This window comes from Corvus hawaiiensis, chromosome 1, assembly GCF_020740725.1.
Source record: "Corvus hawaiiensis isolate bCorHaw1 chromosome 1, bCorHaw1.pri.cur, whole genome shotgun sequence".
Taxonomy (NCBI): domain Eukaryota; kingdom Metazoa; phylum Chordata; class Aves; order Passeriformes; family Corvidae; genus Corvus; species Corvus hawaiiensis.
The window spans coordinates 98,823,035-98,842,833 of NC_063213.1; the positions used below are offsets into that span (position 1 = coordinate 98,823,035).

Here is a 19,799-nt window from a genome sequence, read left to right on the forward strand (position 1 = left end):
AGACTCCCCAGAGCTCCCCAAGATCCCCGAACCCCCCAAAGTCCCCTAGGCCGCCCCAGGACCCCGCCCCCCCACGTCCCCTCATCAGAATTAATTAACGAAGCCCCCACATTTTCGCACTTTTTTTATTGATATTCCCTCTTTTCCAGCTTTTTTCCTTCCGGGAGTTTGGTGGGGGGCGGGCCGGGGAGACCCATCGGGGCGGGGCCAGGGATCCCCCGTGATCCAGGGATCCTGCGAGGCTCGGGAATAGTCCGTGGTCCTGGGATCCCCCATAAATCCGGGGATCCCCTCGTGGTCCTGGGATCCCCCACAGTCCAGGGATCCCCCGAGGCTCGGGAATGCTCCGTCCCGCCGGGATATCCCGTGTCCTGGGGTCGTTCCGTGCTCCGGGAATATTCGGTGCCCCGGGAATTTTCCGTGCCCCGGGAACGGCCCCGGCCGGGAGGATTTTCTATGCGGGAATGCTCCGTGCCGCGGGCATTGCCCACGATCCAGGGATTCTCGGGGGTCTGGGGGGTCGTCTGCGTCCCCCGGGAATTATCCGCGGCCCGGGAATCGCCCACGCTCCGGGGATTGTCCGTGCCCCGGGAATTGTCCGCGATCCAGAAGTTAATTCCCCGTGGTCCGGGGGCGCTCCGCGCGGGAATTCTCCACGCCAGGAGCGCGTTCCACGCCCCGGGAATTGTCCGTGACCCGGGGCCGCTCCTCCGTGCCCCGGGAATTCTCCACGCCACGAGGATTCTCCCGGCCGGGACCCCCGGGATCCGCCCCCCCCGTCACCCCCCGGGACGCGCCCCCGCCATCCCCACCCCCCCTACAACACCTGGAATTTCCAGGTGCTCTGATCCTTGTACTCCAGGCAATCCGCGCCCCCGAAATTCACCTTCCAGGCGCTGCCCTGGTCCTTGAACTCCAGGCAATCCACGGCCCCGAAGCCCATCCCGGGGGTCCCCCCGTAGCCCGCGGGCGACGCGGCCAAGCCCAGCCCGGGGGGGCCCAGGGGGCTCAGCCCGCCCACCTGGGGAGGCAGCGGGGACAGGTACGAGTCGAGCCCCCCGAAGTAGCCAGGGTAGCCCTGCCCGAAGCCCCCGGAGCCCGGGAAGCCGCGGAACCCCGGCGCTCCCGAGGGGTCCGGCAGCGGCGACAGCGCCGCGGGGCTCCAGATGGACACGGGGGCGGCGCTGGGGGGGCCGGGGGGAGCGGGCGGCGGCGTGAAGGGGCCCGGGGGGGGCTCCGGGGGGGGATCCCGAGGGGGGGAGCTCTTCTTTTTAGGGGGGGGGCGCGGTTTGGGGGGGCCCGAGCCCTGAGCCTGCTGCTGGCGGCACTTGGCGCGGCGGTTCTTGAACCACACCTGGGGGGGACACGGGGACACTGAGGCACGGGGGGGACACGGGGGGACACGGAGACACACGGGGAAACTGAGGCACCGAGGGACATGGGGACACACGGGGTCATTGAAGCCCCTCGTGTCCCCCCCCGTCCCACCTGCGCCCACCCGGGGCTCACCTGCTCCCCCCAGCCCGTCCCGGTGTCCCCCATATCCCCCCCCCCCATCCTCCTGTCCCCCAGAGCTGTTCCCTGTCTCCACCTGCACGCGGGACTCGCGTTCACCTGTCCCCGCTCTGTCCCCGCCTTGTTCCCGACCCCCGTGTCCCTCCTTGTCGCCCCTGCCCCCCTTTCCCCGTGCTCCCCCGTGTCCCCAGAGCTGTCCCCTGTCCCCAGAGCTGTCCCCACCTGCACGCGGGACTCGGGCAGGTTGATTTTGAGCGCCACCTCCTCGCGCATGAAGATGTCGGGGTACCGCGTCTTGGCGAAAAGCGCCTCCAGCACGTCCAGCTGCGCCCGCGTGAACGTGGTGCGCTCCCGCCGCTGCTTCCGGGGGGTCCCTGGGGGGGGGGACAGGGTTGGGGGACCCCCGGGGTTGGGGGGAGACCCCCGGGATTGGGGGCACACCCCCGGGGTTGGGGGAGTGCCGGGAGTCGTGACAAAAAAACCCGGGATTTGGGGGAAAACCCGAGAGGGGGGTGGGATGGGGGGGCCCTCCCAACCCCCCCAGATTTTGGGGTAGCCAGGCACCCCCACGGGGGGTCCCGCAACTCCATCCCTCCCCCCCCCCCTCCCGCTTTACTCCCCAAATGTGGGGTACCCGGGTGTCCCCCGGGGCGGTCCCGCGGCTCCACTCCCCCCCCCGTGACCCCCCCAGTCCCCCCGGTGTCGGGGTACCCGGGTACCCCACGGGGGGGGGCAGCAGGTCCAGGCTCAGCCCGTTCACGCCGTAGTGCGGCTGCTTCAGGTACGACATCATGGCCGGGGGGGCTGCGGGGACACCGCGGCGACACCGATGGCACCGGGGGGGTACGCACGGTGTCCCCAACTCCCCCGGCCCCCCCCAGTCCGCCTGTGCCCCCTCCGGAGCCCCCCGAGCCCCCTTCCGTGCCAAGTGTGCGCCCCCAAACCTCCGTGTCCTCGCGCCCCCCGGTGTCCCCCCGATGTCCCCCCAGTGTCCCCCGTGTCCCCAAGCCCCCCCCAGCCCCCGGTGACGCGGTGCCAGTTGTGTCACCCCCCCACCCCCCTCGCCCAAGACCCCCGGGACCCCCAGCCCCCGGTGCCAGCTGTGCACGGGGGGGACACCGAGGGGGCACGGGGCCACCGGGCACCACCCTCGGGGACACCCTTAGGGACACCCTTGGGGGTAGGGACACCTGGGTGACACCCCCGGGGACATCACCCCGGGGCCCCAGCCCTGTCCCTACACCGGGGACAGCGGCGGTGGCTCGTCCTTGAGGCCACCCCAGGGCTGGGGCTGGTTGTCACCAAGCTGGGGACAGCGCTGGTGGCCTGTCCCCAAGCCAGGGGACACCACCCTGGGGCTGGTGGACAATATCCCCAAGCTGGGACATGGGGCTGGTGGCCCTGTCCCCACCCAGCGATGTCCCCGGGGCTCTGGTGGCCCTGTCCCCTTGCCAGGGATGGCCCCAAGGCTCTGGTGGCCCTGTCCCCACCCCAGCGATGTCGCCGGGGCTCTGGTGGCCCTGTCCCCCTGCCAGGGATGTCCCCGGGGCTCTGGTGGCCCTGTCCCCCTGCCAGGGATGGCCCCAAGGCTCTGGTGGCCCTGTCCCCCACCCAGAGCCGTCCCCGGGGCTCTGGTGGCCCTGTCCCCTTGCCAGGGATGTCCCCGGGGCTCTGGTGGCCCTGTCCCCCACCCAGCGATGTCCCCGGGGCTCTGGTGGCCCTGTCCCCCCCCAGGGCCGCCCCCCGCCCGCCGGGCCGTACCTGCGGCGGTGACACGGTGACAGCGGGGACAGCGGCGGTGGCAGGGGAGGCACCCCCGCGGCGGGGGGAGCCTTAAGTAGGAGCCGCGTGATGTCACCCCCTAATCCGGGGGACAAGGGGTGACATTGGCCCGGGCCGGCTAATCCAGAGCGGCCGCCAATTAACGGGGGGGACACGGGGGGGGGAGAGGGAGGGGGGACACGGGGGAACACGGGGGCGGGAGAGGGAAGGGGACATGGGGGGACAATGGGGGGGACACGGGGGGGGAGAGAGAGTGGGATATGGGGGACAATGGGGGGACATGGAGGGGTAAGGGAGGGAGGATACGGGGGGGAACACAGGGACTGGGGGGGGGACATGGGGGGGGACACGAAGGGGGAGAAGGGGACACAAAGAAGGGGAGAGGGGGCAGGAGACTGGGGGGACCTGGGCGGGGACACGGGGGGGACACCGGGAGCTGGGGGGCCACGGGGGGACATGGGGGGGACACCGGGAGCTGGGGGGGACACTGGGATTGAGGGGGGGACAACGGGGGGGACACCGGGAGCTGGGGGGACACGAGAGTGACTCTGGGATATTTTGGGGTGGACGGGGCTCGTGCTGCGCCCCCCTTTGTGCCCTCTCCCGGGGGGTGACACTAATCCCGGCCCAGCTGCCACGTCTGGGCCGCGGGGACACGCGGGGACAGCGCGGGGAGGGCCCGAACGGGGCGGGGAGGGGGGCTTGGGAAAAGGGAGGGGTGGGAAAAACTGGGAATTTGGGGGGGGGGGGGGGGTGTCGCTGGAATTTCGAGAATAAACTCCCCCAAATTCCTCCTAAAATTGTGGAATTTCCCAAATTCTGGCGCGTTCTCCCCAAAATAACCCAAACAAATGAAGGGGGGGGGGGGTCCCGAATTTTCAAGGGGGGGGTCCCCGAATTCCAAGGGGAGGTCTCGGCGCTGCCGGGGGGGTCCGGGGGGAGCAGCTGGAGGCGAGTGTGGAAATGGGGCTGATTAGGTTGTTTTCCAGACGCGCGGATTTGGGGGGATTAACCCAAATCCGGGAGCCGGGGGGGGGGGGGGCGGGGGGGCCGGGAAAAGGGAGGGGGAGGGGAGAGACACCCCCCCCCCAAAAAAAAAAATCGGGATCGCAGGGAGCCAAAATTTGGGATTTGGGGAATTTTGGGGGTAAAATGAGGAAATAAATGGGAATCAATTGAATTATTTGGGGGGAGGGAAAGACCCTCCCTCCCTCAAAAAACCCCCTGGGATCCCAGGGAGCCAAAATTTGGGAATTTCAGGGTGGAATAATGAATTAAATGGGAATAAATGAGGGGGGCGGGGTGACATTGATACTAAACCTTGAAATTTGTATCAAACTCGATCGATCTTTATATTAAAAATTGATTGTTGGTATCAAATCTCAATATTTGTCTTTAAAAATCGATTATTTGTACCCAAATCAATCGATATTGACACAAAAGCAGGTGTTTACATCCAAATCCTTCTGGATTTACATTAAAAATCGGCATCTGTATCAAAACCCCTCCATTTCAATGTAAAAAAATTCGGTATTTCTACAAAAATCTCACTCTATTGACATAAAAATCGGAAATTGTTATCAAAATCCCTCTGTATGGTAAAAAATTGGGATATTTACATCAAAACGCCTGTATTTTTATATAAAAATTTGGATTCTTCCACCAAAATCCAATATTTTTATATAAAACCCGTGGTATTTCCATCAAAATCCCAATATTTTTATATAAAAAATTGGATATTTGTATCAAAATCCCAATGTTTTTATATAAAAACTGGATTACTTCCATCAGAATCCCTCAATTTTTATAGAAAAATTAGGGTATTTCCATCAAAATCCCTCAGTTTTTGTATAAAAATCGGGATATTTCCATCGGAATCCCTCTGTTTTAGGGGATATTCGCACCCAAATCCCGATTTTCTTATCAAAGGATGAATTTTGATATCGACCCCCCCCCGGACTCCCCCACCCCTCCCCCCCGTTTTCCAGGGACCTCAGGTGGCTGCCCCTCCCCCCCCTAATCCCGATTATCGGGATAAATTTATCCCGGGGTGTCAGGAACCATCAACGTCCCGGGATAATCCCCTCCCCCCCACCACGGGCAACCCCCCCCCCCCCCCCATCCCAAACGAACCCGAAATTTTGGGATAAAGGGCGGGAATTCGAGGAATCCCCGAAAATCCGAATGGAATTCCAAGGAAATTGTTTGGGTTTTTTTGTGGGATTTTCTTTATTCCAGCAGAGCCAGGGTGACAATTCCCACTCCCCCCTCCTCCCCAAAATTCCCCTTTTTGTCCCCAAAACCACACGTAGAAAACCAGGAATTCCCCAAATCAAGGAATTCCCCCAAAATTCCCGCCTTGGACATCCCGAGTGTACAAAAAAAACCCAAACCAAAACAACAGGGAAACCACCCCAAAAAGCTCCGGAATCCTCGGGAATTTGGGGTCCCTCCTTGTCTGGAATGACCCCCACACACACCCCCAAATTTTTGGGATAAAAGGCGGGAATTGAAGAATCCCGAAGATCTGGGAGGAATTCCAAGGAAACGCGGGATTTCCCTGGGATTTGCTTTATTCCGATGGAGATGGGGTGACCACGACCCCCCTGGACCCCCCCCAGAATTCCCCTTTTCCCCCCCAAAACCACGTGTAGAAAACCAGGAATTCCCAAAACCCCCGAGAATTCCCAAACCCCACCCGGGATACTCCAGGTGGGAACCCAAGCGTACAAAAAAAGAGGAAATCGCCCCGAAAAGCCACGGGATCTCCGGGAATTCCCAGATCCGGGCTCTCAGGCGCGCTCGCCGCGGATCCGCCGGCCAGCTGGATGTCCTTGGGCATGATGGTGACGCGCTTGGCGTGGATGGCGCACAGGTTCGTGTCCTCGAACAGCCCCACCAGGTACGCCTCGCTCGCCTCCTGGGGACAGGTGTGACACAGGTGTGACACAGGTGTGACACCCACAGGGACATCTGTCACCCCTGTGTCCCCGTGTCCCATCCCTGTGTCCCCAAACAGCCCCACCAGGGACGCCTCGCTCGCCTCCTGGGGACAGGTGTGACACAGGTGTGACACAGGTGTGACACAGGTGTGACACAGGTGTGACACCGATGGCGGCGCTCTGGAAGCGCAGGGGGGGTTTGGGGTGTCCCTGTCACAGTTCGGGGTGTCCCTGCCCTGCCCAGGTGTGTCCCTGTCCCTGCCCAGGTGTGTCCCTCACCTGCAGGGCGCCGATGGCGGCGCTCTGGAAGCGCAGGTCGGTTTGAAGTCCTGGGCGATCTCGCGGACGAGCCTCTGGAACGGCAGCTTCCGGATCAGCAGCTCCGTGGATTTCTGGTAGCGCCGGATCTCCCGCAGCGCCACCGTGCCGGGCCTGGGGACGGGGACAGCCCGGGGCGTTGGGGACACCGAGGGCACCCCCCGTGTCCTCCCGTGTCCCTCTTCCCAATCGCCGTGTCCCCATCACCCATCCCCTCTGTGTCCCCTCCCATGTCCCCAACCTGTCCCCGTGCCCCCATGTCCCCCATCCCTGTATCCCCCCATGTCCCTGTGTCTCCCCAATGTCCCCATGTCCCTCTCATGTCTCTGTCCCCCATCCCAGTGTCCCCCCCATGTCCCCACAAGTGTCCCCTCCCTGCGTCCCTCTCCCCAGTCCCTCCCGTGTCCCCATGTCCCCTGTGACCCCCGCACTGCTCCGGGGGGTCCCCAGCCCCGGGAGAGGGTGGGGGTGGCCCAGCCCCGTGTCCCCCCTGTTCCCTGGTCCCTGCAGTGTCCCCTCTGTCCCCTGGTGCCTGCAGTGTCCCGTAGTGTCCCCTCTGTCCCCCCTTTACCGGTAGCGATGCGGTTTCTTGACGCCCCCCGTGGAGGGCGCGCTCTTCGGGCCGCCTTGGTGGCGAGCTGCTTCCGCGGCGCCTTGCCGCCGGTGGATTTCCGAGCCGTCTGCTTGGTGCGGGCCATCCCGGGCCGTCACAGCCTGGAGCCACCGGGAAAAACGGGGAAAAAAAACCGGGAAAACCGGGAAAAACGACAAGAGATCCCGCGCGGCCTAGGCGACTACAACTCCCACGAGCCCCCCGCGCCACGTCACGCGAACACTTCTCCGCGCCTGATTGGCTGAGCACGACGCCCGCGCTGCCCCGAACTACAGCCCCCAGAAGCCTCCGTGCAGCCCCCGCTGATTCGCCAGGGCGGTGCCATTCGCTCGCCCTCCCTTTGATAGACGTGCGTCACAGCCAATCACGTCCCGCCCTTCTGGCCAATCAGCGCGCGGCCGCGCACGGAAGGCGGGACTAAAGAGCAGCGTCTCCTCAGGCGACCCCGGCACCCCCCTGCGCACCGGAGCCCCCCCGTTATTTCCCCCCCACCACTCCCCGGTACCGACCCCCGACTGCCGCCGCACCCCCGGTACCTGCGAGCGGCGCTGGCGGCGGCGCTGGAGCCGTGGGGGTCCCGCGGTGCAGCTGCAGCGGCTTCGATCTCCCCCTTCCCGCCTTTCCCGGCAGAAAATGGCGGGTCCCGGCTTGAGGGCGGTTCCCGTCGTGCCCCGCGCGCGGCGGGGCGGGAACGGGAGGGGGGGGGGGTCGGCTGAGGTGAGGCCGCGCCGCCCATCTTGGGCGTCCTGAGGGGCTGAGGCCTGAGGCGCCACCGAGGCTTTTCCCGCCTCCGAATTCCTTTAATGCCATAATTCCTGAATTCCAGGATGTTGGGGTTTGAGGTTTAAGCGAGGGGACGGAGTTTGGGAGAGCTCGGAGCCAGGCATCATCACCGTCCCTCCTCTGTCAGGTCCCTTTTTCCATGAAAACACCCAGTAGACCCCCAAAAAGCCCCACAAAACCTACCCAAATCCAGCTCAGTTTTTCATCTTTTATTCCCAAGAGGAGTAGTTCCATAATTTCATCATTTCATTATGTTTTTAGGGTAAAGCAGGGGACAAAGCTTGGAAGAGTTCCGAGTGTATTGATCCCGAAAACGCCCTCAAATAGCCCAAAACCCCAAACCAAATCCATAATTTTATTCCATAATTTTATTCCCAAAAGGAATAATTTCATGATTCCCTAACTCCACGATGCTGGTTTTCAGGATTAAGCAAGAAAACGGAATTTGGGAGAGCTCAGAAAGAGGCATCGCCCCCATCCCTCCTCCCTCAGCTCCCTCTTCCCATAAAAACACTCAGTTGATCCCAAAACCCCCACAAAACAGCCCAAAAACCACCCACATCTGGCTCAAATTTCCAATGTTTTATTTCCAAAAGGCCACCGAGTCACGGAAGGCAACTGGAATGGGGGGTGGAGAGCAATAAATGAGGGAATAATAAAATTACTGGATATTTTCAGAGCTTTAAGGAGTTTTTTCCCAATTTTTCAGCCTCTCAGGGAGTGTTCTGTGGGAGAAAAATCCCTGAAAAAGCTGCATCTGGCTGAAAATGGCATCGATGAAGGCAGTTACTGAGGAAGAGGAGGATCTGGAGTGAGGGGAAGGATTTTAGGGGGTAAGAGAAGGATTTGGGGATGCGGGAGAAGGATTGGGGACAAAGAAAGTTTTTGGGGTGGGATTGATACATTTGGGGATGGGATATGAAGGATTTGGGGTGGAATGAAGAATTTAGGGTGGGATAGGAGGAATTTGGGGTGGGAACTGAAGGATTTCGGGTGGGGATAGAAGGGAATTTTGGGTGGATTTGAGGGATTTTATGGTGGAATATGAAGGATTTGGGATGAAATGAAGGAATTTTGGGTGGGATTTGAGGGATTTAGGGTGGAACATGAAGGATTTTGGGTAGAATTTGCAGCATTTGGGATGGAATGAGGGAATTCTGGTGGGATTTGAGGGATTTAGGGTGGGATAGGAAGGATTTGAGGCGGAATGAAGGAATTTTGGATGGGACGTGAAGGGTTTGGGGTGGAATATGAAGGATTTTGAGTGGATCTGAAGGATTTAGGGTGGGATAGAAGGAATTGGGATGAAATAAAGAATTTTGGGTGGGATTTGAGGGATTTCGGGGGGGAGCTGAACCCCCAGCCCCCCGTCCCACCGCCCCGCGCGGGATCTGGGAAGCGCCCGGTGCCGGGGGGCGTTTTGGCGATTCCCGTCATGGAGCGCGGGGGGGTGTCCCGGGGGGGCTGGGGGGGCGTCAGCACTGTCACGACACGTCCCGATATGCCGCGATATCCGACGATATCTCGCGATATATCGCGACACACGTCGCGACGGTGCCCCCCTAGTGGGGCCTACGCCAGGCAGGACTCAATGGCGGCCACGATTCTGCGGAGTTTGGAGTCGCTGTCCACGAATCCATCGCCGTTCTGGGGGGGCCGGCAGCGCTCAGCGGGGGGGACGCCCCCAAAACGGGGCAGGGAGGTGGGGGGACACCCCCAAAATGCCCCCCCAAGGGGGGGAACACGCTGGGGAGGGGCACCCACCTTTTTGGAGTGGACCAGGCGTCCCCCCACTGTCACCTCAAACCATCCTGTCACCTCCGGAGTGCCCTGGCCGCTCTGGGGGGGCACGGGGGGCAGCTGAGAGATAACCCCCCCGTGCTGAGAGCCCCCCAAATCCTGGGGATCCCCCTCAAAATCCTCTGCCCCGCCCCCAAATTAGGAGACCCTCCCCAAAATCCTCTGCCCCTGAAAATCAGACGGACTCCCCCAGAATCCTGTGACCCCTCCTCAAATTAGCCCCGACCCCCCCCCCCCAGTTTGGGCCCCCCAAACCCACCACGTCCAGGGCTCCCGGGAAGCGCCGCTCCAGCTGCTGCTTGAGCTTCTCAAACTGGAATTTTGGGATGGGGGGGTCACGCCGGGCCCGGGGGAGCAGGAATGGGGAGGGGGCACCCCCTGGTTGTTTTTGGGGGTCCCCCCCCGGTTTTTGGGGGATCAGGAAGGAAGGGGGGCTCACCTTGGGTTTGTAGCCTCAGGCCCCGCTGGTGGGGGTGGTCAGTGAGGGGGGGAGCCTTTTTTAGGGACCCTCCCGGATTGGGGTGCCCGGGGTTGGGGACCCCCACCCAGAATTAGGGAGCCTCCCCCCAGGGGCACAGAAACCCTCCCTGGGGATTGGGGACCCCCCGGAATCAGGGACAGCTCCGGAATTAGGGGCCCCCCCGGGGCACAGCGACACCCCCAAGAATTAGGGACCCCCCCCCCCCGGAATTAGGGACCCGGGACTGGGGACCCTCACCCAGAATTAGGGAGCCCCCAGAATCAGGGACACCCCAAAAATTACCCCTCCCCTCCCCTTGCCCCGGACTTAGGGACACCCCCGGAATTTGAGATCTCCCCGGGGTTGGGGACCCCCCCCCCCCGAACTGGGGAGCCCCGAAATACAGGGACCCCGCCAGGAGCACACGGAGTCCCCCAAGAATTAGGGACACCCCACCCCCAGAATTAGGGACCTCCCCGGGACTGGGGACCCCCCTCGGGATTGGGGACCCCTCTCAGGGGCACAGGGACCCCCCCAGAATTAGGGACCCCCCCCGAACTGGGGCCCCCCGGTACCAGTAAAGGACATGGACTCGGAGCGGCGCCATGGCGGCAACTGCGCCTGCGCGGGAGGGGCGGGCCCGGCAGCGCGGCAGCGGCAGCAGCGACACCAGCGACACCAGTGACACCAGTGCGGGGCACCAGTGACACCAGTGACACCAGCGACACCAGTGACACCAGTGCGGGGCACCAGCGACACCAGTGGACACCAGTGATACCAGCGACACCAGCGACACCAGTGATACCAGCGACACCAGTGACACCAGTGACACCAGTGCGGGGCACCAGTGACACCAGTGATACCAGTGACACCAGTGAGACCAGCGGCACCAGCGACACCAGTGACACCAGCGACACCAGTGACACCAGTGCGGGCACCAGTGACACCAGTGCGGGTAACCAGTGACACCAGCGACACCAGTGACACCAGTGACACCAGCGACACCAGCGACACCAGTGACACCAGTGCGGGGCACCAGCGACACCAGTGCGGGCCACCGGGATAACGGGGAGCTGCGCAGGACTCCAGTGCCACCAGTGCCACCAGTATAGGGATCCCAGTACAGCACCCCCGGCTAATGGGGGAGGGGGGCGGGACCCAGGGGGACCAGTAAAACCAGTATAGAGACCCCGGGAGGAGGGGAATGAGGCCGGTACCACCACTAGGACCAGTATAACCAGTATATACCCCAGTGGGACCAGTACAGAGACCCCGAGGTAATGGGGAGGCTCGGGACAGCCGTGTAGGACCAGTAAAAACCAGTACAGAGATGCAGGGTAATGGGGGTGGGACTGGGGTACACTGGTTATACTGGGGGATGTTGTGGTTATACTGGGGCATGACCTGCTTATGCCAGTGTACCAGAACTGGTTATACTGGAGGTTGTAGCCCCAATATAACCCCAGGATTCCTCCTGCATTCCCCCAGTATAACCAGTACATCCGCCCAGCATAACCAGTATTTCCCCCAGTGTAACCCCCTCCACTCCCCGTATAACCAGTGTATCCCCCCAGTGTAACCCCTCCATTCCCCAGTATAACCAGTGTATCCCCCCAGTATAACCCCTCCACTCCCCAGTATAACCAGTGTATCCCCCCCAGTATAACCCCCCAGTGTAACCCCTCCATTCCCCAGTATAACCAGTGTATCCCCCCAGTATAACCCCCCCAGCATCCCCAGTCCACCCCCGCAGTGTAACCCGGTCCCTCCCCCAGTACAATCAGTATTCCGCCCCAGTATAACCAGGACATGCCCCCAGCCCCCCCAGCCCCGCCCCCAGCCCCCCCAGTCCCGCCCCCAGCGCCCCCAGTCCCCGCCCGCTCCCTCCCCCAGGCCGGGCGCTCGGGCGGCAGCGCCGATGGATCCCGGGGATCCGCTGGATCCGCCCGATCCCGGGGGGCGGGGGGGGCGCGGGGGGCGCCGCTGCTGAGCCGGGGGCCCGGGGGGGTCCCGAGGGGACCCGGGAGGGGTCCGGGGGGGTCCCGGCGCCCCCCGATCCCGGAGCCATGGGCGAATGGACCATCCTGGAGCGGCTGCTGGAGGCGGCGGTGCAGCAGCACTCCACCATGATCGGCAGGTCAGGGACCCCGAATCCCCTCGGGACCCCCAAATCCGCCCCCAAATCCACCCCCGGGACCTCCAATTCCCCCCTGATCTTCACATTCCACCAAACTCGCCCCCCGAGCCCCGAGATTCCCCCGTGTCCCTGTGCGGAACCCTGAGATTCCCCCCCCTCCCGGGCCCTTCCCGAAGCCCCCAGATTCCCCCCGGACCCTCAAACTCCTCTCCAGACCCCCCGTCCCACCCCCCGGCTCAGCATCCCCACACAGCCTCAGCCCCCCGCACCCCCCGTGCCCCCGAAGCCCCCCCTGGACCTTCGGACCCCCCCCCCCGATCTCACCACGGATCCAAAATCCCGTCCCAAGGGCCCCCCAGGACCCCCAAAGCCTCCCCCGCTCCCCCCCCGCCGCTGTCCCCTCCCCGTTGTCACCTCCCCTCCGGCAGCAGGTGACACTGGTGACACTGGGACAGCCGGGGGGGCCCCTCCCGCGTAGGGGGAGGGAGGAAAAGGTCCCCACATGTCCCCAAACCTGTCCCCACTCCCCGCAGGGCACCTGGGGGGGCCTGGGTGACACCCCCCGACTGGCACCTGGGACAAATCCAGGTGGGATCTGGGGGCAGGTGGGATTTGACGGGACACCCGGGATTTGGGGCACAGCTGGGACCTGGGGACAGATGAGACCTGGGGAACAGGTGATACCTGGGGGGGACAGGTGTGACCCACGTGTCCAGATCCAGGTGGCCCCAGGTGACCCGGGTGGCTTGGGCTGCCCACGGGTTCTGGTGTCCCCGCGGGGAGCACGTGACCAGGGGAGCCACGTGCCCGGCAGGGGACACGCGGCCAGGTGGGACCAGGTGACCACGGCCACGTAAATCCCGGGAGTCCAGGGCCAGGTGGGACCCCCGTGTCCAGCTCTGACCCACGTGTCCAGGTGGGGACCCACGGCTCTGGGTCCAGCCCCACATGTTCAGGTCCAACCCAGGTGTCCAGACCCCACCCACGTCTCCATGTCCAGACAGGACCCACGTGTCCGTGTCCAACCCACCCTCCGGGCAGACCCCAGGCGCCACCCCCAGCTGCAGACCCCCCCCACACCCCATGCCCACCTTTCCCCCCTGCCAGGATCCTGCTGACGGTGGTGGTGATTTTCCGCATCCTCATCGTGGCCATCGTGGGCGAGACGGTGTACGAGGACGAGCAGACCATGTTCATGTGCAACACGCTGCAGCCGGGCTGCAACCAGGCCTGCTACGACAAGGCCTTCCCCATCTCCCACATCCGCTACTGGGTCTTCCAGATCATCCTGGTGTGCACGCCCAGCCTCTGCTTCATCACCTACTCGGTGCACCAGGCGGCCAAGCAGCGCGAGCGCCGCTACTCCTTCCTCTACCCGCTCCTGGACGCCAAGAAACCCAAACTCAACGGGGCGCCGGCGCCCAGCCCCGACGGCGCCGCCAAGGATGACCCCGAGGACGCCAAGGAGCTGCCGCCGCCGCGGCCGCCCCGCAGCGCCAAGATGAAGCGGCAGGAGGGCATCTCGCGTTCTACGTGATCCAGGTGGTTTTCCGGAACGCTCTGGAGATCGGCTTCCTGGGCGGGCAGTACTTCCTGTACGGCTTCAATGTACCGGCCATCTTCGAGTGCGACCGCTACCCGTGCGTCAAGGAGGTGGAGTGCTACGTGTCGCGGCCCCACCGAGAAAACCGTGTTCCTGGTGTTCATGTTCGCCGTGTCCGGCGTCTGCGTCCTGCTCAACCTGGCCGAGCTCAACCACCTGGGCTGGCGCAAGGTGCGGGCGGCCGTGCGCGGGGCCCGGGCGCGCCGCAAGTCCCTGGGGGACGCGCGCAAGAAGGAGCCGGCGGCGCCCGCGCCCGTCCCCGCGCCCGCCCTGGGCCGGACGCAGTCCAGCGAGTCGGCCTACGTGTGATGGGCTGGGATGGCATTGGCGTGGGACTGGGGGCAGGACAGGGTACGGGCAGTTCTGCCCCGGATTGGTGTTGGAAGTGAAGTTATTGGGGTGTCGGTCCCAAAATGGCAGAGTTTGGAGCCAAAACCATCAGGATTTCAGTCCCAAAATGGTGGGGATTAGAGTCAGGATTGTCAGGATTTCCATCCCAAAATGGTGGGGTTTGGAGCCACAGCTGACATGTTTGGAGCCAGAACTGTTGGGATTTCATCCTCAAATCAATGGGGTTTGGGACCACCAATCGTTGGATTTCATCCCTAAATTGGTGGGATTGGAGCCACAATTGTCAGGATTTTGGTCCCAAAATGGTGCAGATTGGAGCCAAAGTCGCTGGGATTTTGCTCCCAAATTGGTCGGGTTTGGAGCCAGAATTGTTGGGATTTCATCCTGGAACTGCAGGGATTTGAGGAGCCACAATCGTCAGGATTTTATCTGGGGTTTGGAGTGACAACGTTTGGGATTTCACCCCCAAATTGCTGGAGTTTGGAGCCAAAATCATCAGGAATCGGAGCCACAATCATTGGGATTTGATTCCCAAATCGCCGAGGTTTGCACCAAAACCAACCAGGGATCACCCCCAAATCGTTGGGGTTTGGGCCCAATTTGATGGGGTTCAGACCCTGAACTGTTGGGATTTCATCCCTGAATCGCTGGGGTTTGGACCCAAAATTGCAGGGTTTGTCCCCAGATCACTGGGGGTTTGTCCCCAAAATTGTTGGGGCTTGGACCCAAAATCTCCAGGATTTCACCCCCAAATTTCTGAAGTTTGGAGGCAAAGTCCCTGCGGTTTTGCCCCAAAATTGCTGGGGTTTGACTCCCAAAATTGTCAAGAGTTTCCTCCCCAGATTTCTGGAGTTTGGACCCAAAACAGGGATTTTGGACCCAAAATGCCAGGGTTTTTCCCCAAAATTGCTGGGGTTTCATCCCTAAAATCATCAGATTCCCCCTCAAATTGCTGGGATTTGACCCAACATTCCTGTGCTTTTCTCCCCCAAAATTCCCATGGTTTATCCCCCCAAAATCTCTGAATTTCAGGATTTCACCCCAAAAATTGCTACTGTTTTTCCTAAATTTTGGGGTCCCCCCAAATTCTGTCTCCCCCCTTCAATTTTGGGCCCCCCAGGTGCAAATGGGGCAATTGGGGGGGGGGGGCACAACCCCTCCTCCCCAACACTCTCAGAGCTGGGGAGGGGAGATTTGGGGGGGGTTGTATTTATTTTAGGGGGTTTGTATTTATTTTGGGGGTGTTTGTATTTATTTTGGGGGTGTTTGTATTTATTTTGGGGGGTTTGTATTTATTTCAGCGTTTTATTTATTTTGGGGGATTTATTTATTTCGGGGTGTATTTATTTGAGGGCGGGTATTTATTTGTGAGGGGCCAGAGGTGCTGGGGGGGCAGAGCCCCCCCAAAGTGTAAATAAAGGGGTCACAGAAGCCTGAGTGGCTCTGGGGGGTCTCTGGGGGTTTCGGGTGTCCCCCCCGTGTGTCCTTCCCCCCCCCGGATTTGTGGCCCCTTAATCCCCCCGAGCTGAGCCAGCACCATCTGCCACGGCCCCCCCGCAGGAAAGGGGGGCTCAGACCCCCCCAAAATGGGCTCAGACCCCCCCCCAGATCCCCCTTGGGGGGGGTCGGACCCTCTTAGCCCCTCCTGGGGGAGATTTGGTCCCCTCCCAATGAGGTTCAGCCCCCCTGATGGGTTTTGACCCCCCCAGGTGGCCTCAGTTACCCCTTGGGGGGGTTCAGGTGCCCCCCAAAATTGGGTTTGACCCCCCCCATTCCCAAAGAAGACCCCCAGACCCGCAGCTGCTCCAAGGAATTTATTTGGGGGGGGGGGGTCCCGGTCACACCCTGGAATAGAAAAAGGGGGAGGGGTCAGGGGGGTTTGGGGGGGTCCCAGTTTTGGGGTCTCCCCTGCTGCCAGCCCCCCCAACTCACGTCACTTCCCGGAACGCCCGTTTCTCCACGTATTTCACCCGGTACCTCCGCTTGAACCTGGGAAAACACCGGGAACTGGGTCAAAATGAGCCCCACCCTGAAATGTTGGGTTTCCCCCTGAAATGCTGGGGCTTTCCCTTAAATTTTGGGATTTCCTTTTAAATTTTGGGGTTTCCCCTTGACTTTTGGGGTCTCACTCACTTGGCCCTTTCCCGGGGCTCGATCATGTTCCGCCTCTGGAGGCTCTTGAAGCGATCCCGGAGCACGTTCCCCTCGGGCTGGAATTTTGGGATATTCCCAAGTTTTATTTTTAGGGATTCCTGAGGTTTTCTGGAGCTCTGGAACCGCCCCCCCCCCCCCCCAAAATTTTGGGGCCTCAGCACCCTCAGCCCCCGGGGTCTCGTCCACGCAACAAAACCCCGGAACCCCCAAATCCTTCACATTCCCGACTTGGGAATTCTCACAGCGCAAGGATGGGTCTCATCACGGGGTGCTGGCAGCCCCAAAATCGGGATTTTTTCACCCAAAAAACCCCCTGGGAGCACTCACCCGGAGGCTCCGCAGGGACTCCGGGAGCTCCTCGCTGAGCTGCACCTCGGGGCCGGGGTCCTCATACCTGGAACAGCCCAAAATTGGAATCTTTTGGCTCAAAAATGGTGGCATCAGCCCAAAGTTCCATCCCCACGGTCCAAAAAAGAGAGATCGCCTCCAAATCCCACCAAATGCTCCCAAAAGTGGGGCGTTTACTCCTAAATCCCATCCTCAAATGCTCCAAATCCCCACTGCCCCCAAAATCCCCCTTTCCCCCCAAAGTCCCTTTTTTCCCTTCCCTAATGTTGTTTCCACCAAGGATCCCCTTTTACTCTCCAGATCCTCCCTCTTCCCCCACTTTAATCCTAATTCTTCCTCTCCAAATCATTTTTTTCTACAAAAACCTTTTTCCTCCCAAGTTCACTTTTGTTAGCCCACAAACCACCTTTTATTTCACCGATCTCCTCTTTTCCCAAATCCCCCTTTTCCCTCCCCAAATCCCCCCTTTTCCTCCCCAAATCCCCCCTTTTCCCACCCCAAATCCCCTTTTCCCTCCCCAAATCCCCCTTTTCCCACCCCAAATCCCCCTTTTCCCTCCCCAAATCCCCCTTTTCCCACCCCAAATCCCCTTTTCCCTCCCCAAATCCCCCTTTTCCCACCCCAAATCCCCCTTTTCCCTCCCCAAATCCCCCTTTTCCCACCCCAAATCCCCCTTTTCCCTCCCCAAATCCCCCTTTTCCCACCCCAAATCCCCCCTTTTCCCACCCCAAATCCCCCTTTTCCCACCCCAAATCCCCCCTTTTCCCACCCCAGATCTCCCTTTTCCCTCCCCAAATCCTGATTTATTTCCCCCGGTTCCCACCGGAGCCTCCCGAGGCGCCTCGGGGCCGTTTCCCGCTGCAGCCGGCGCCGTTCGCGGAGCAGCCGCCGGCGCCGCAGCTCCGAGTCCCTCTGGAGCAGGGCCCGGCGCAGCGAGCGCAGCCGGAACAGCCCCTGCAGCCGCTGCGAGGCCAGGCGGGAGCGGGCCCGGCCGGCGCCTGCGGGGCGGCCATCCCATCACAGCCCGGCCCTGAGTCCTGCCGACCCATCCCGAGCCCGGGATCCCACTCCACCCACCCCAGAAATCCCATCCCATCCCATCCCATCTCACCCCACCCCAGAAATCCATCCCATCCCATCCCAGAAATCCCATCCCACCCCATTCCTTCCCAACCCCATAAATGCCATCCCATCCCACCCTAGAAATCCCATCCCATCCCACCCCAGAAATCCCATCCCATCCCATCCCATCCCACCCACCCCAGCAATCCCATCCCATCCCAGAAATCCCACCCACCCCAGAAATCCCACCCACCCCAGAAATCCCATCCCATCCCACCCACCCCATAAATCCCATCCCACCCCATTCCTTCCCAACCCCATAAATCCCATCCATTCCTTCCCATCCCATTGCTTTTCATCCATCCCATTCGTTCTTATCCCAACCCCACAGATCCCATCCCATCCCACAGATCTCATCCCATACATCCCATTCCTTCCCATCCCACCCCACCCCATCCCACCCCCCCTGAACAGCTGATCCCAATCCCGAACCCCTCAGTCCCGCTCCTGTTCTGCCCCTGCTCCCTGATCCGCTCCCTGCCATCCCCACCCCAATCCCGCTGCCCCAGTCCAGACCCCGCTCCCCCCGTTCCCGTTCCCAACCTTCACCTTCTCCCTCTGCTCCTTCTCCTTCCGTCGCTGTTTCTCCGTTTTCCTGCCCGGCTGTTCCCGTTTTCGGGGGGATCCCGATTCTCTTCTGCTCTTCCTCCTCCTCCTCCTCCTCCTCCTCCTCCTCCAGCAGCCCTGCAGCTGCTCCCGCAGCACGGCCTCCTGCGGGATCCCGGGAGCTCCGGCGTGAGTGGGCCCAAGTCCCCAATTCCGGGCTCAGACCCTGAATTCCAGGCCCGCTGCGCCCGTTCCCAAATTCCCACCTCCGAGGGCGGCTCCTCGGTGACCTTCAGCCTCCGCTCCACCTTCTCCTCCTCCCTCGTCCTCCTCGTCTCCACCTCCAGTGCCCGCAGCAGCAAATCCTGGGAAAAGGGGGGACACAGGGTCACCCCAAACCCCCCAGGACACCCCGAAACCTCCCTGGAATCCCACAAAACCCCCTCGGGAACCCCCAAAACCCACTTTGGCCTCCCCAAACCGTTCTGGGACTCCCAAAATCCTCCTGAAACCCCCCAAAATCCCCTCTGAGCACCCCCAAAGCCCCTCTCAACCACCCCAAGACCTCTGAGGATCCCCCAAAACCTCCCCAAGACCCCCCTAAGCCCGTCTGGGACCCCCCCCAAATCCCACCTGCATCCCTCAATCCCTTCTGGTTTCCCAAACCTCTCCTGGACCCCCCCAAACCTCCTTAAAGGCCTCCCAAACCTCCTCGGGACCCCCTACATCCCCCCCGGTATCCCCAAATGCCCTCTGAGCCCCCCAAGCCCCTCCTGGACCCCTCAGGCCCCCCAAACCTGGTGTTCCTGGAAGGGGGGGTTGTAGGACCCCCCTTGGCCGATGACCTCCACGGGGGGAAGCGGCGACGGCTTCGCCTGGAGCCGGGCAGGGCGCTGGGGAAAGGGGGGGACACCTCAAAAATGAGACCCCCCAACCTTGGGGGCATCCAGTGGGGTTTGGGGGGGCTCAGAAGGGATTGAGGGATCCCAGGGGGTTCTGGGGGGGTTGTAAAGAGGCTGACATGGGTTTGGAGGGGGTCAGAGCAGTTTTGGGGTGGCTCAGGGAGAATTTTAGGGGTTCCCAGAGGATGTGGGGGGGTCCCAGGGGAATTACGGGGGGGGTTCCAGTTGGGCTCAGGAAGGATTTGGGGGGTCCCAGAGGTATTTTGGGGGAACTTCAAAGAGTTTTGGGGAGGGTACCAGAGATGTGAGAAGTTTGGGGTGTCCCGGGTGGGTCCTGTGGGGTTTTGGGGGTCCCAGGGTGGTTTTGGGGTGTTTTTGGGGGCTCCCAACTCCACCTGCACCCGCATCTTCTTGGTCTGCTGG

General features: G+C 61.9%; 4 protein-coding genes and 1 pseudogene across 4 annotated transcripts; 1 reads left to right on the top strand and 4 right to left on the bottom strand.

Annotated features, from left to right (window-relative positions):
* Positions 1-109: 109 nt before the first annotated feature.
* LOC125334224 (homeobox protein otx5-like) lies at positions 110-3,422 on the bottom strand. Its single transcript, XM_048320868.1, has 4 exons — positions 3,277-3,422; positions 2,227-2,319; positions 1,738-1,889; positions 110-1,354 (listed from the first exon to the last, which is right to left on the bottom strand). Exons 2-4 carry the CDS (start codon positions 2,306-2,308, stop codon positions 818-820), a joined length of 771 nt encoding a protein of 256 aa, XP_048176825.1. The 5' UTR covers positions 2,309-2,319; positions 3,277-3,422; the 3' UTR covers positions 110-817.
* Positions 3,423-6,004: 2,582 nt separating this feature from the next.
* LOC125334229 lies at positions 6,005-7,796 on the bottom strand (annotated as a pseudogene).
* Positions 7,797-8,520: 724 nt separating this feature from the next.
* SELENOW (selenoprotein W) lies at positions 8,521-10,873 on the bottom strand. Its single transcript, XM_048320893.1, has 5 exons — positions 10,789-10,873; positions 10,193-10,217; positions 10,013-10,066; positions 9,718-9,792; positions 8,521-9,600 (listed from the first exon to the last, which is right to left on the bottom strand). The coding sequence occupies exons 1-5, from the start codon at positions 10,818-10,820 to the stop codon at positions 9,526-9,528; spliced, it is 261 nt and encodes an 86-aa protein (XP_048176850.1). The 5' UTR covers positions 10,821-10,873; the 3' UTR covers positions 8,521-9,525.
* Positions 10,874-12,125: 1,252 nt separating this feature from the next.
* Positions 12,126-14,455, top strand: LOC125334241 (gap junction delta-2 protein-like). Its single transcript, XM_048320908.1, is given in 4 exon segments — positions 12,126-12,350; positions 13,458-13,873; positions 13,876-14,024; positions 14,026-14,455. Coding segments are annotated over 4 exon segments (873 nt in total). The 5' UTR covers positions 12,126-12,279; the 3' UTR covers positions 14,263-14,455.
* A 1,566-nt stretch (positions 14,456-16,021) lies between these two features.
* NOP53 (NOP53 ribosome biogenesis factor) lies at positions 16,022-19,793 on the bottom strand. Its single transcript, XM_048320921.1, is given in 9 exon segments — positions 16,022-16,149; positions 16,237-16,293; positions 16,438-16,514; positions 16,786-16,852; positions 17,630-17,804; positions 18,478-18,755; positions 18,757-18,839; positions 19,272-19,367; positions 19,772-19,793. Coding segments are annotated over 9 exon segments (852 nt in total). The 5' UTR covers positions 19,784-19,793; the 3' UTR covers positions 16,022-16,142.
* Between the last annotated feature and the right edge of the window lie 6 nt (positions 19,794-19,799).